The sequence below is a fragment of the Panthera uncia genome, chromosome F1 (assembly GCF_023721935.1).
Source record: "Panthera uncia isolate 11264 chromosome F1, Puncia_PCG_1.0, whole genome shotgun sequence".
Taxonomy (NCBI): domain Eukaryota; kingdom Metazoa; phylum Chordata; class Mammalia; order Carnivora; family Felidae; genus Panthera; species Panthera uncia.
Genome location: NC_064813.1, coordinates 19502474 through 19516139, shown reverse-complemented (window position 1 = coordinate 19516139; position 13666 = coordinate 19502474). Strand labels below are relative to the sequence as shown.

Here is a 13666-nt window from a genome sequence, read left to right as displayed (position 1 = left end):
GCACTACATTTAAGTCAGTCACATTAGTTATTGGTATTATAAGGAGACTGTGAATTTCCAGATATCTGAGTACCGCATTGCCTCTTTTAGACAGCATATTTTGATTTCTTTTAAGAGAATATAAATTATTTATCCAGAGCCATCATGGAATAAGGCATTTCACAAACCATATTTTTCTGGATAACAAGTTTTATAAGCAATAGATATTTTCAAGATTTAAAATATTCTCAATGGATATATATCACAATATTGCACAGTGACACTTTAAAAAGAAAACCGGCATGACAAATATAATTTCACTTTTTCTTAATGATTCAGGATCATTATTATCAATGTCAATTACTTCACTATTCTCCATGTGTCCTGTAATTCAATGGTACTCCTGTAGTTCAATGGCAACACTGGGCTATTTGCCTTTATAATAAGTGGATTCAGGTTGTTTTTATGAGTCCTTGCTTTTCATTTCCTCTGCCTCCTCCCCCCAACTCACTTCATTTTTTCAAAAATTACAATCAATGTGTTCTGATGGTTATTTTTCAAATAACTGCCTAGGTAAGAACTTACGAATAGTTAAATTCTCCTAGAGAGCTAAGTGCATGGGCTTTGGAACTACAGTTTGCCAGTCAGAGGCTCCTTCTTTCCTTCAATATTTCTTAATCTGTGAGATGGCTGAGGTTGTCAGAAGAGTAACAGCTGAATAAATGGTCTGTAAAGGAGTGCTCACCATCATGTATGTGCATCATTGGTTTATTACTTTTACTCAAGAGTAATTAGTATTATTATTAAGGTAAACCTCAAATTAGCTATCAACTGTTTAAATACAAATGAAAATTATTGTTCTTAATTAATTCAAACTTAAAAAGCCCAGTCATGAACTTCAGATTCAATAGAAGTACTTGAATGTTATAGAAGGATATTTTTCTTCAGTTATTGACTTTAAAAAAAAAAAATTAAGAATTAACCATTCTATTTTAGCAGGCTTGTATGAAAATTACAAATTCTAATTCAATCCTTTTCACCAAACACTGTGTATGGATAGTCAGTTTCACTATATTTGATTTCTGTTTCATCAGGAAAACAAGAAGGGGAGGGAAGAGAAAAAAAAAAAATGCCCTTTTCATTCATTAAAAAAACCCAAACATTTAAGTGGGAAGCTATGTCTATGGAAGAAAGAAATTTAGTAAAAGGAATGAAATCTGATATTTTATCATTCCATCATAATATTGTTAGAATATTAATCCAATCTTGCTTGTGATCTTTAAAAATGAGAGAATCTGTAAACATTTGGAAGGTGTCACACAGTAACAGATACTCAAAAACTCTACAAGACACTGAGAGACAATAAAGGGAAATCTTGCTCTTCAGAGTTAATCCAAAATAAAACATTCATGTTGGTTGACTTATAAATGAATACCAGCTTATACATCTCAAAATATCATTTCAACCTACAGAGTTTTCCCAACTTAAAAAAATAAAAAGTAGTGGAATATATAAATAAGGAATACAACATATTAACTTAGCTGAATTAAAAGAAAATCATCTTTTTTTCCCCCAATAGAAAAGTCTACTTCTACTTTATAGTGTTTTCCATTGTACCTACAATAATGGCCAGCTTCATGATAGTTACTCTTTTCAAGTTTAAAAACAATAAGTTTTACTGAAATGATAGAATTAGGCAGTGTATTTCTTATTAAATAAGCAAAGAAAATGGATGGATTAAAATCTGGGTTACTGAGAGTTATATCAAGAAGGTACAAAACAGAACTGCAAGTGTTGGTCAGCTGACCTGATCGCTTCTAGCCTTCTGATCTCAGCATTCAATATTTAATACTGACTCTTAGTACTGCCTAGTCAGTTTAAGGAATATTTCTTCCAGGGTATTTCTTAAGCACTTAGATGGTCATCCAAAAGATGGCTTAAGCAAAGCACAGGCCAGGTCTCAGGAATAGAACTCACAATCGTCTAATTCTCCGATAATCTGCTCTGCAACTTTATGAGTCCCATCATTCACTGTTTATGCTCTAGCTCAAGGAAAACAAAACAAAACGAAATGAAAAACACCAAAAACCAAAAAACTCTTCCCATTTGTAAAAAAAAAAAAAAAAAATGCTACCAGCATCTTTACAGAATGGTAACAGATTTTCACTAGTAACTTCATAAAAGGGCATCCTGCAAAAGATTTGTACTCTGTAGGTCAGAGGAATTTGAATTTAATAATTATTCCCTAAAATGTAATAAACCTTCTACTCAAAGTGGTGGACATTAACCACAGTTGATCTACATAAGTTGATAACTGTGTCCTTTAACTTCAGTATTATAAAGAAATTCTTGAGCAAAATGTGTGGATTCCTTAGTAACTGTCTCTAAGAAGAAAGGAGAGAAAAGTAAAATATCTTTTAGAGAGGAGGAGCACTTACTGGTACTTTGAAGGGTGAGGTATTTACAGTGTCCATGGAGTTGGGTTTCTCTGATGTACTGGTCCCTGAGATACTCCGTCTGCGGGGGGACCTTTCTGCCGGCACCTCTGGAAAAGAAGAAAAAAAACATCATTAAGAAACCGAAATTTAGGATCTTTGACTACAATGTAAAATTATTGGGGGTTTTCTCCCCCACAAAAAATCAGTTTCCTTTAAAGGCATATTACATTCTATCTCCACATGATTTCTCTGTTTCTCTCTGTGGTATTCGAACTATCAAGACACTAGGGAGACCTGGTCACAGTTAAGAATCCGCTTTAGCATGACAGATTATAATTTTATCTGTGCACACATAAAAAGTATTTTCACATTTTCTGAGCTATGTTTAAGATCTATAAATTCACTTGATATTCGCATCTCACAGTGCATGAATATACTTCTCTATTTGTCAGCAACATAGGAGTTAACAGAATCCAAAGACAATTTTGGCATTCTTGTGAACAAAATATAGTCTTGTGTTGTACATGATTCGATGGTGTCTGCACAAAGGTCAAAGTTCAGTTCTGTGCAGATAAGATGATTCACCAGACTGCAACCAAAGGGCCATGAGGCGACTGAAAGCTGCTGCTAGGATAAAATAACATATATGCCTATGCAGATATAAAAATAGATCAGCTTCTCCTTGTGCTGGCAATATGACCTTACTAAGATCTTACTCTGTATTCCTAAATCTGTTCAAACTGACCTAACAAGCTTCGGATTTTGCAGATGATGTGATATTTTCTAATTTAATTACTGTACATTATATTAAGGTTACATTTAAACATTTTTTTCATAGAGTGATATAAATATATGCATATATATATGCACATACACACGCACACAGATGATAGATATACACATATTATACCTTTATCACAACTGCTTCCCATCTCCACGTCAACTGACAGACATATAGGAATCCAGCTTCTCAGATAACATTAGATAATCTCAACATGGACAAGGAAAAAAAACACATCCTAAAAAAAGTACTCTGTATTATCTTCCAGATCTTAAAAAATAAGGAGTAAATCGTGACTCCGGAGACTGACATTTTGATTCCTGCTGTTCTCCCTTTAAAAGATAGATGCAGTTTAAACTTCCATTTCTGGCCTCCTGGCCCCTGGGATCCGTGCTACTTCTACTTAAGAGAAAGCGTTTTTTCTCTCGCTCCCTCCCTGTGTCTTGCTCTTCCCCCTCCCTCCCTACAGCTTGCAGAGAGAGCAAGCGAGAAAGAAACACACAGGACTGCAGCTATTCAATCAATCGTTCCGACTGCACATCCTCATTAGTTACTTTCAGGCTATTAGCAGACGCCCAACCACTGCCTCCCCTCAGAAAATTTCACTGTATTACACTAATCCGCAGCAAGAAAAAAACATTTACTGAAATTTATATTCAGCTAGTGCCAAAAGGACACCATTTTACACAGACCTAGTAATGCACACAAATCAATCCCTCCTATGAAAATCCAATCGGAAGTGCTTACCCTGTTACCATCTTTGCATGCTGGACACTGATTTTCTTTCCACAACTAAACATATCTTCTGTGTGACATCTTGACCAGTAAGACATAAGCCAAATTGCAACATTGCTAATGACAGAGGTTGCCAACATAGCGTCTTATATGCCTGCAGTACAAGAAAGTCCCACGCTATCACTGTTTTAAAATTATGAGCAATAACTGTTAAGTCTCTCAACTTCTCTCTGACCATCAGTGGTTAAATGAGCCTTAATGCACAAAGCCATTTTCAGAATTAGGCACACATGACTTCTAAAAAATGGCAGTACAATTAGCTAAAATTCACGGCAATGGCACAAAGCACCAAATTTAAACAAACCAGCTTTGCAAAGCACTCCGAACAACAAGACCTTCAGACTTTAGGAACGTGACTTTAAAGAATGATTATCCAAGTTAGGCATTTCTAATATATGGGGAGCAGGCTGGTGGGGAGAGGGTCTGGTGAAGACACAAGAAAATCTCATCTTTCCTCTGATAATAACCTATAATTAGAAGATACATGAGATTAAATATTACAATATATTTTAATCTCTGAATAATTGATGGAGAAACCAAACTTGGAGGAAAATAAGTTCCATTAGCAAGACTAAAATGATCCAGTAAACAGTTTTCCTTAATTTCCAATGTTCTGGATAAGGAAAAAAATGGAAACATTTCCTCATTTTCTTTCAAACACCTAATTATAGTTTTCAGGCATATGAACTCATTAAATAAATATATTTCAGTGCTTTTAACAATTTGAAATTGTATTGGCTAAAATGAGCAACCGCATGTTAAATTCTAACAAATATGTTACTTGTTGTACTTCTCTTCCTCTTTTAGATTCTCTTTCTGTACCTTGAGAAAAATCACAACTCTGGTGTGGCTTAGAGAATATTACTAGGTTCAAAAAGAGGAAATTAAATTTTTCTTGAAGTTTGAACAATTGGCATTGATGAGGGGAAAGAAAGGGAAAAGGAAGGAAATAAGCTGCATGAGCCAATGAGAAGAAGTCTACACTCCCTGACTTTCTCAGTCCCCACAACAAGGCAACTTATCTGCAGATGCAAAAAAAGGCCCTTGAATACCCAAGTTCTTTCATTTTCAGAAGATTCGGAACTGTTTCAAAGTGGAGCAAAGGAACATATACCCAAGCACCAGTGGCCGTTCAGAGCCATGGTGGCAGCATCAGCAAGGGCCGAATGAACAACTCACTGGATTAGTCACAGGCAGGCCTGCATATTAAACTGGCCCAGCTACCTTGAACTTGAAATCTCCAAGCAGAAAGGAAAGCTGCTACTATCCCCCTAAAGCCACCCTTCTGCTGAGTTAGAAGGAAAATCTATACCGGTTCCAGTAGACCAAAATTAGATGGCTCTCTCCCCTGCCCCCACTCACGTTACAGACGCCTGCATTATTTTCACCCGCTATAAGAATTAGTGTTCCTTCATAGTCATAATATTTAATTACAGTTATTTTAAAATATGCTCACTCTCTAAGACTGAGTCAGAGACTTATAATATTGTTTCAGTTAAGGTCTGAAACCATTGTATTCACTTTCTCATCCTCTAAAGATATTTTCCACCTGCAGATTGAAAGGCACAAAAAGTTATAAAATAGAAAAGCCTGGTTAACTTTTAAATTTATCTCTTCATTTCCTTTGCCACTGGGTATGAACCAAGATGAAGTGACAACTTAAAATGATGACAGACAACCTCCAACGTAGCTCCGCAGGGAACATTATTGAACAAAGCGAACGACTGGGTGCTCTCCCAACTATCTGTGTGATTCTGTGTAAGCCATTTCATCTTTTCTGCTGGATGATTATAGGGGCAAAGGCACTTTTGGTGAAGGATGTGCTTGTTCAACAGACAGAAGTCAACGTCTGTCTTTAGAACCTAATAGTTGTACTGTTCATGACTTTAATTCACTTATCGAGAAGAAATATCAGAAAGCATTTCAAGGAAGACAAAAAAGCAGGACAGTGTAAAGGAGATGAAGAGGTGTAGTAATTTCACTATAGTAATTACAGTGAATGGGTGGGGCTGTGTTGAGAAGATGAGGTGAGGAAGTCGGCCTTGTAGGTTGATTAGGGAAGAACACTGCGGGCAGGGGGGAGCCAATACAAAGCTCCTGGAGTAAAGTGCAGCGTGGAGGCCAGCGCGTAAGGGACCAGTAAGTAGCAGCAGAAAGCCTGAGACTATGGAGGTGTGCTCAGACCATGTAGGCTCTGTAGGCCTGTATGTGCAGACTTCAGGTTTTTACTGTGAAATGAAAAACCACCTGGTCAAACACATTTCACCAAAAGGTATAATAAATCACAGAGAAACCCTATGGAGAGATACACTTACCGGCACTTTCTTAGGTATTTTCTTTTCAGGAGTTTGAATAATGAATGTGATTGAAATAATTCTGGAATATTGTATGTTTGGAAAGAGAGTAAAGGGAAATGTTTATCATATTAACTGAGGGTTAGGTTCCAAAAGCCCCTGAAAATATCCTAAATGAGAAAGGTATCTGTTGTATCTGTTATCATTATGGCCAAATATCTATAAGCATCAAGTACATTTACTTTTTTTTTTTAATTTTTTAATGTTTATTTATTTTTGTGAGAGACAGAGCATGAGCAGGGAAGAGCAGAGTGAGGGGGAGACAGACTCCGAAGCAGGCTCCAGGCTCTGAGCTGTCAGAACAGAGCTCAACACGGGGCTTGAACTCACGAACTGTGAGATCATGACCTGAGCCCAAGTCGGACGTTCACTGACTGAGCCACCCAAGCGCTCCTACATTTACCTTTTTTTTCAGTCATATTTAACCAAAGTTTGTTTGCCATCATGTCATACATGCACACACTTAACATAAATACCAGGGCTCAGGTGTCATGAATTCTGATACTGTGTGTCACTCTTAGAATAAGTTACCATCGTTAAGAAATGGTTCAAAATAATTTCTTTGAAGAGAAAAAGATGTACTATAAAAGTTATTTAGGCACCTCTTTTGTGACTACTTTGTCTAAGGCAGAAGTATTTTTATGATAATTTTAGCTAATATTGAGTGTTTTGTGCGAAGTGCTGGGTCTGGTATCTATCTGCCTTAATCTTTGGGCCCCTGAGGTGGTAACAATTATTATTCTCTTGGATGAGTGTGGGGCCAAATTTAAAAGAAAATAATAGTTACCAATGTGAAAGTAATTTCAGAAAATTCAACAGGAAAAATAACCAAAATGTAGAAAGATACTTATAAAGTTTTAATTTGTTGGACAATGATGTAAGGAACCAAAATACCCTTCTCACAGCAAAAGTCTCTAGTTATGACAGATCAGAAAAACATTACATGTTCACAGATGCAGTCGGTGTGGCATATATCGTGTGCCTGAATACTTCAGATGAAGGGCTACCCGGGTCAATTCTAGTAATTTTGTGCACAGAATTATCAAACATGAATGAACAGGGAGGCTCTGTCCATTACAATTATTCACAGGCCCCTTTAATATTTTGGGTATTATATTTAGGAAACAAGTGTTCCAATATTATTCTAGTCTAGAAAGGGGAACTTTTTAGTTCACTTCAAAAACCTTTTTAAAAATCAGTAACATTTCAATCAAGCCTGACAGAAAGTTACACACCAAACTGTGTGTACGCATTCACGTCACTGAAGTTTCAGGGTGCTGCTGCGAATGAGCCCACTCCACTACCGTCTATTTGCCCTGATATTGTGTAAATGATGACAAAAGATAGGATATGTCAGTGGCTCAAGTTATTAATGAATAAGATAAGCAAAGAACTTCTCTCTTCATGCTGAGAATTCCAAATTAGAACTCCTTTCCCACAGGAGCAGAAGGGGAAAAAGAGGAAGGAAAGAAGACTATTAGACAATGGGTCTGTATGTATTCGGTCAAGAAGGACCTCAAAACAAATGGCAAAAGGTGAAAGAGGAAAGGCTTCAGGAGAATGAGATTTTGTGCTTCGTTGGAAGACTCCTAAAGGCAATGGGACCTTAAAGATTCAGTTGGAGAACAATGTTGTAAAGGAAAAGTGACAAGAACAAAGAGAAGAAAATTACATACTGCGTTTATATAGTTGCTAACACTGTAGCACCTGGGCGTTTATAGACTTCATCCACCTGCTTTTCAGTAGGACATTTTCTGCTGTATCCCAGTTTTACAGCTTTAAAGCCTATGTACAGGACAGTCACTACCATTTAGCTGCTCTGAAATACAAATCCCCAGAGCCACTTTAATTTATCCAATTTGTATCACTTAGACTGCAGGACTTCACTCAAACAAGCCGACCTTTCAAGTTTGCATGCCCTTGACACTGACTTCAATCCAAACCAATTGGTGCTAAGTACACAAACGTGGTGAATTCTCAGGAAGTAAAGCCATTCAGTCTCCCCACCTTTTCTTTACTTCAACAAATTTATTCTCTATTATTATTATTGTTATTTTAAAAATTCCTTCTTATTAATATAATAGGAGAATATATTGATTTCTCTCTGGTCAAGGAGTTTGGACACCGACAAGTACTTCACTTCTTCAACTTAGGACTTCACATGATGATAGTGGATGAGATAGCAGAGAATAGCTTTAGTGCAAACAGCCGTCTCAACCAGAAAGGCTAAGAAAACAGCTCATGGATGTCTACATGGTAGCTTAAGATTCAAACACAAAGCAGATCTCTGGTTCTTAGTGATAACCACCAAGGATCTTAATAATAATGATAAAAACATAACGAACATACCTGCAAGACCAAACTATCATTTATTATTCCTTATTACATGCCACGTGTTTTATAGGAGTTATCTCTTCCATCATTACAACAATTCTCTGGAACTATCGCCTCCATTTACAGATAAGAAAACAAGAAAAGATTCTATTACTCTATGTTTGCACAGCTGGTAAAGGGTAGAATCAGGATTGGAACTCACACAGTCTGGATCTATAGTCTGTACTTTTAATTACTATATGTTACCCTATTCTCCTTGTGTTTTGTATAATATGCTGTAATGGAGAAGAAATAAGATAAATAATCATGGAGACCCCAATTTTCCTACTTCTTCCTAAAAATAACTCAAAGGGCTTTAACAACATACACACAATTCTTCATATATTAAAGAGAGGTAAATCACTTAGCATTGTATTATTGTGGTGAGCATTGAGTAATGTACAGAATCACTGAAACTATAATGACACTGTTAATTATATTTCAATAAAAAAAATAATGCGTTATCACATTGCATTCCACTTAACCAGTGACTTGCCAGCCTGGCTGTGAATTCAAATCAGCTGTAGAGCTTTTATTTCATTATTATTTTTTTAAATGTTTATTTTGAGAGAGAGAGCGTGCAAGACAGTGTGAGTGGGTGAAGGGCAGAAAGAGAGAGAATCCTAAGCAGTCTCCACCCTGTCAGCACAGAGCCCGATACGGGGCTTGATCTCAAGAACCGTGAGATCATGACCTGAGCTGAAATCAAGAGTCAGACGCTTAACTGTCTGAGCCACCCAGGTGCCCCAGCTGTAGATCTTTTAATCAAAACACAGATGCCCTTTATCCAAGGGATACAGGTGTGCTGTTTCAAAGGGACACATGCACCCCCATGTTTACAGCAGCACTATCAACAATAGCCAAAGTATGGAAAGAGCCCAAATGTCCATCAATGGATGAATGGATAAAGAAGACGTGGTATACATATACAACAGAGTATTATTCGGCAATCAAAAACAATGAGATCTTGCCATTTGCAACTATGTGGATGGAACTGGAGGGTGTTATGCCAAGTGAAATTAGTCAGAGAAAGATAAAAATCATATGACTTCACTCCTATGAGGACTTTAAGAGACAAAACAGATGAACATAAGGGAAGGGAAACAAAAATAATATAAAAACAGGGAGGGGGACAAAACAGAAGAGACTCATAAATACGGAGAACAAACTGAGGGTTACTGGAGGGGTTGTGGGAGGGGGGATGGGACTAATGGGTAAGGAGCACTAAGGAATCTATTCCTGAAATCACTGTTGCACTATATGCTAACTAATTTGGATGTAAATTTTAATTAATTAATAAATACATACATACATACATACATACATACATACATACATACACAGATGCCCAGCTCAGACCCACTGAATTACAACCTTTGGGGAAGGGGAGAGTACAGCCTAGGCATAAATATTACAAAAAGTTTCCTAGGTAAATCTGATATGCATTTCTTTTTTAAAATTGAGGTATTATAGGGGCGCCTGGGTGCCTCAGTCAGTTAAGTGTCTGACTTCAGCTCAGGTCATGATCTCACCACCGTTCATGGGTTCGAGCCCCACGTCAGGCTCTGTGCTGACAGCTTGCTTAGAGCCTGGATCCTGCTTTGGATTCTGTGTCTCCTCTCTCTGCCCCTCCCCTGCTCACGCTCTCTTTCTCTCTCTTTCTCTCTCTCTCAAAACTAAATAACTGTAGAAAAAAATTTTTTTAACTGAGGGATTATAACGGACATACAGATTGATACTGGTTTCAGATGTACAACCTAATAATTTGATATTTGTATATATTGTGAATGATCACAATAACTCTAACATTTGTCACCACACATATAGAAATTAAAATAAAAAAAAAAGAATTAAATCATTCTCTTAGAGGGGTAAGTTAGTGCAAAAAAGCCCACCAAAGAAAATGCTCAATCCTGGAACACTGTTGCTAATAAGAATATTCTAGTCAAGAAACAGGTGAGGAAATGGGGTAAAGAGGGAGAAAGGGGTCTTGCTTAATGGAATGGTGAAAAATGTGAACAAATCAGGAAACAACCTATAAAAACATCTAATACTGATTGCTTGAATTAAAAAGTGATAAAAAGTCCTCCAAAAAATAACCTGACCTTAGTGGGAGGGATGAATACATAGAGCACAGAGGATTTTTAGGGCAGTGAAAAAACTCTGCGTGGTACTGTAATGATGGATACATGTCATTATACAGTTGTCCAAACCCAAAGAATATACAATATCAAAAATGAACCCTAATGTAAATTACAGACCTTGGGTGATTATGATGTGTTAATGCAGATTCATCAACTATAACAAATGTTACTATTCTGGTGGGGGACACTGGTAATGGGAGAGGTTGTGCATGAGGGGGAAGGGGGCTGCACAGTCCCTGTACCTTCCTCTTAATTTTGCTATGAACCTAAAACTGCTCTTAAAAAAATGAAGTGTTAAAAAAACAAGACCAAACCCTGCCCCTCTAAAGTACACCTCTGAAGTACACCTAAGTGGACAAATAAGTACTCAGGCCAATTCTATGAGACAAAAATAGATAAATAGCATGAAGATCTTAGGTTTTACAAAGAATAATCTTTAAGAAAACATTGTTCAGCATAAAATGATGTTTTTGAGCATTTCGGTCGAGTTATTTGTAAAACTTAATCTCACAACTTCATTTTGGTGAATAATATTTTATGTTCAACTCTGGAAGACACTGTCTTCTAACTTACAGAGATGTAAGAACTGTAAACTTTTTCTATAACTGACTTAATATGTTCTCACTATTAGTATTTTTCATAAATAATTGTGGGTAAAATCTTTGATTTATTCATACCACGATTTCAGTATTCACCTTTAAAAACCTAAAAAGATTTGGTCCTTGATTATGCCAGGGACTTTTAAGACTAGTTTGGGTTTTGTTCCAAAAACAGGCATTAATAGAAAGTACTGAAGTACTGAAAACACAAATATTTGGCCTCTAATACACAGATGAGAACTTATTCATGTACTAAGGGCCAAATATGCATATAGCACTGTACAAAAAAAATGTTTACATTGGATATCAATTCTTAGTGAAGGTATCAGAAGACGGAGAAGCCTATGATGTTGATTTGTACCCCCATCTGCCACCAACGTTGTCAAAACTCTTTTCAAAATGTCTGTTGGCTTCATTTTGTCCATTTTATTTCCACTACCATCTATCACCCTGGTCTTGGACTTTTTATCTTCTCATGCAGATCATGGCAGGACTCTCCTAACTGATCTCACTGACTCCTGTCTTTTTCTGCTGAAAGCTATCCTGCTCGCCATTACCAGATTAGTTTCCCTAAAACATTACTTTCTTGATGTAATTGCCTTCCTAGAGATCTTAAGATAGTCAGGTTGAAAAAAACCACCTGGCATCACCTTTCACAGTCCCTCTTTTCTGCCAGCACCTTCCAACAAATTGCCTTAGACAGATGATCTTTGATCTCAAACTGGTCATATTCATTCCCTATGTCTGATTTTGCTAATGGTTTTCACCTATCTGCCAAATCTTAGGTGACCTTCAATACCAATGTCAGTTCAACTACTTTCACAAAACCAGTTCTAATTATTGACATTTCTTTGATTTCCAATTAATACATTTGTAGAAGTTCATATTACTTGATCATATGTTCTTTAGTTTCAGGTACCAAACTACATTCCTGCCCAATACAGTATTCTGCAAGTGATGTCTTGAACAAGGTTTAAATAATTTAAGATTTGAGTAATAGTGATCTTGCCTCAATTTTTAAACAAATTTTAGTAAATAGAATTCTCTCAATTTTAAATATGCAATGTTCTCATAAACCATTTACACTAAATTTTGCTTGTCTGCAAGGAGTACTAAAACAAAATAAAATAATTAGTAACAAATAAATTTGAACAACTAAAAAATAGTTCAGTATAGTCTGACAACCTTTTTTTCTCCTTTAATAAACATATCGGGTGATATAGAATTGCCCTTTTTTTGTATGTTAAAGTGGTAAAAAATTATTTCATATACAAAGTCATATGGTTCAACTTAATATATAGTAAAATTATTAATCAGTTTTCTAGTTATTTTAATTCACATATGGAATTAAAGTGAACCATATAGTCAAGTTTAAGAGTCACTGTCTTTTTATGTACAGTATATTAATTTGAATCTTCATCTATAATTGAGATTTTGATAAATAAACTACATGAAAGCTTAGGCTTAAAAGTTTTGAGATGTTTCCTAGGAATCATTCTTTTTGAAAATGCACATATCTCCAGGTTTCCTTAAGAAGCACATTTAAACATAATAAGGTTTAAATCTTGATTTCTTCTTATTCATTTCCATTTTCTTTAGATATCTGTTCAGCTTGATTTTCTTAAATTTTTTATTTGTACATCTCCATCAGGAAAATTTTGAAAGAACTTTTTTTTTCTTTCTCTAAGAAAATCCTCTAAATAAAGGATGTAAGAGTTAAACACAAAGGGAAACTTGACCACCTGTGGGACTCAATAGGGATTCAACTGCCACGTTTAGGGTTTAGCAGGGCTCCTAGGATTTTTAGTTTCTTCTTCAATTTAGATACCAGAATATCAATTAATTCATTTATGATGAAAAACTGAATTGTCACTGATTGAAAATATTAATGTAAGTGTAATCCAGCAATTAGTCTTTTTCGGAAGTCAAGCTACATAAGAAATCAAACCACAATTGGTGATAATTTTAAGACACTGATTCAATTTCTTTCATGGTTATAAGTTGCAAGCCTACTTATATTTTCTGTTTCTTCTATAGTCAATTTTAAAAAATTGTATCTTTCTTTAAATGCCCAATTTCTCTAAATTTTCAAATATCATAAAGTTGTTCATGATAGATTCCTTCCTATTTTTCAAGTCTCTGATTTTCTGTAATAGGGTTTCATTTTTCATTTCTTAAGTTTATTTATTTAACGGGGGGGGGG

At 35.9% G+C, this 13666-nt stretch overlaps 1 protein-coding gene across 5 annotated transcripts in view; it reads right to left on the bottom strand.

The window, feature by feature from the left end:
* The window catches only part of RASAL2 (RAS protein activator like 2), a 349271-nt gene that overhangs the window by 80190 nt on the left and 255415 nt on the right, over positions 1-13666 (bottom strand). For all 5 annotated transcript variants that reach the window (XM_049634019.1, XM_049634018.1, XM_049634015.1 and 2 more), the window contains one exon: positions 2418-2524. In XM_049634019.1, the coding sequence (XP_049489976.1) occupies positions 2418-2524 (107 nt within the window). The remainder of the gene's footprint in view (positions 1-2417; positions 2525-13666) is intronic.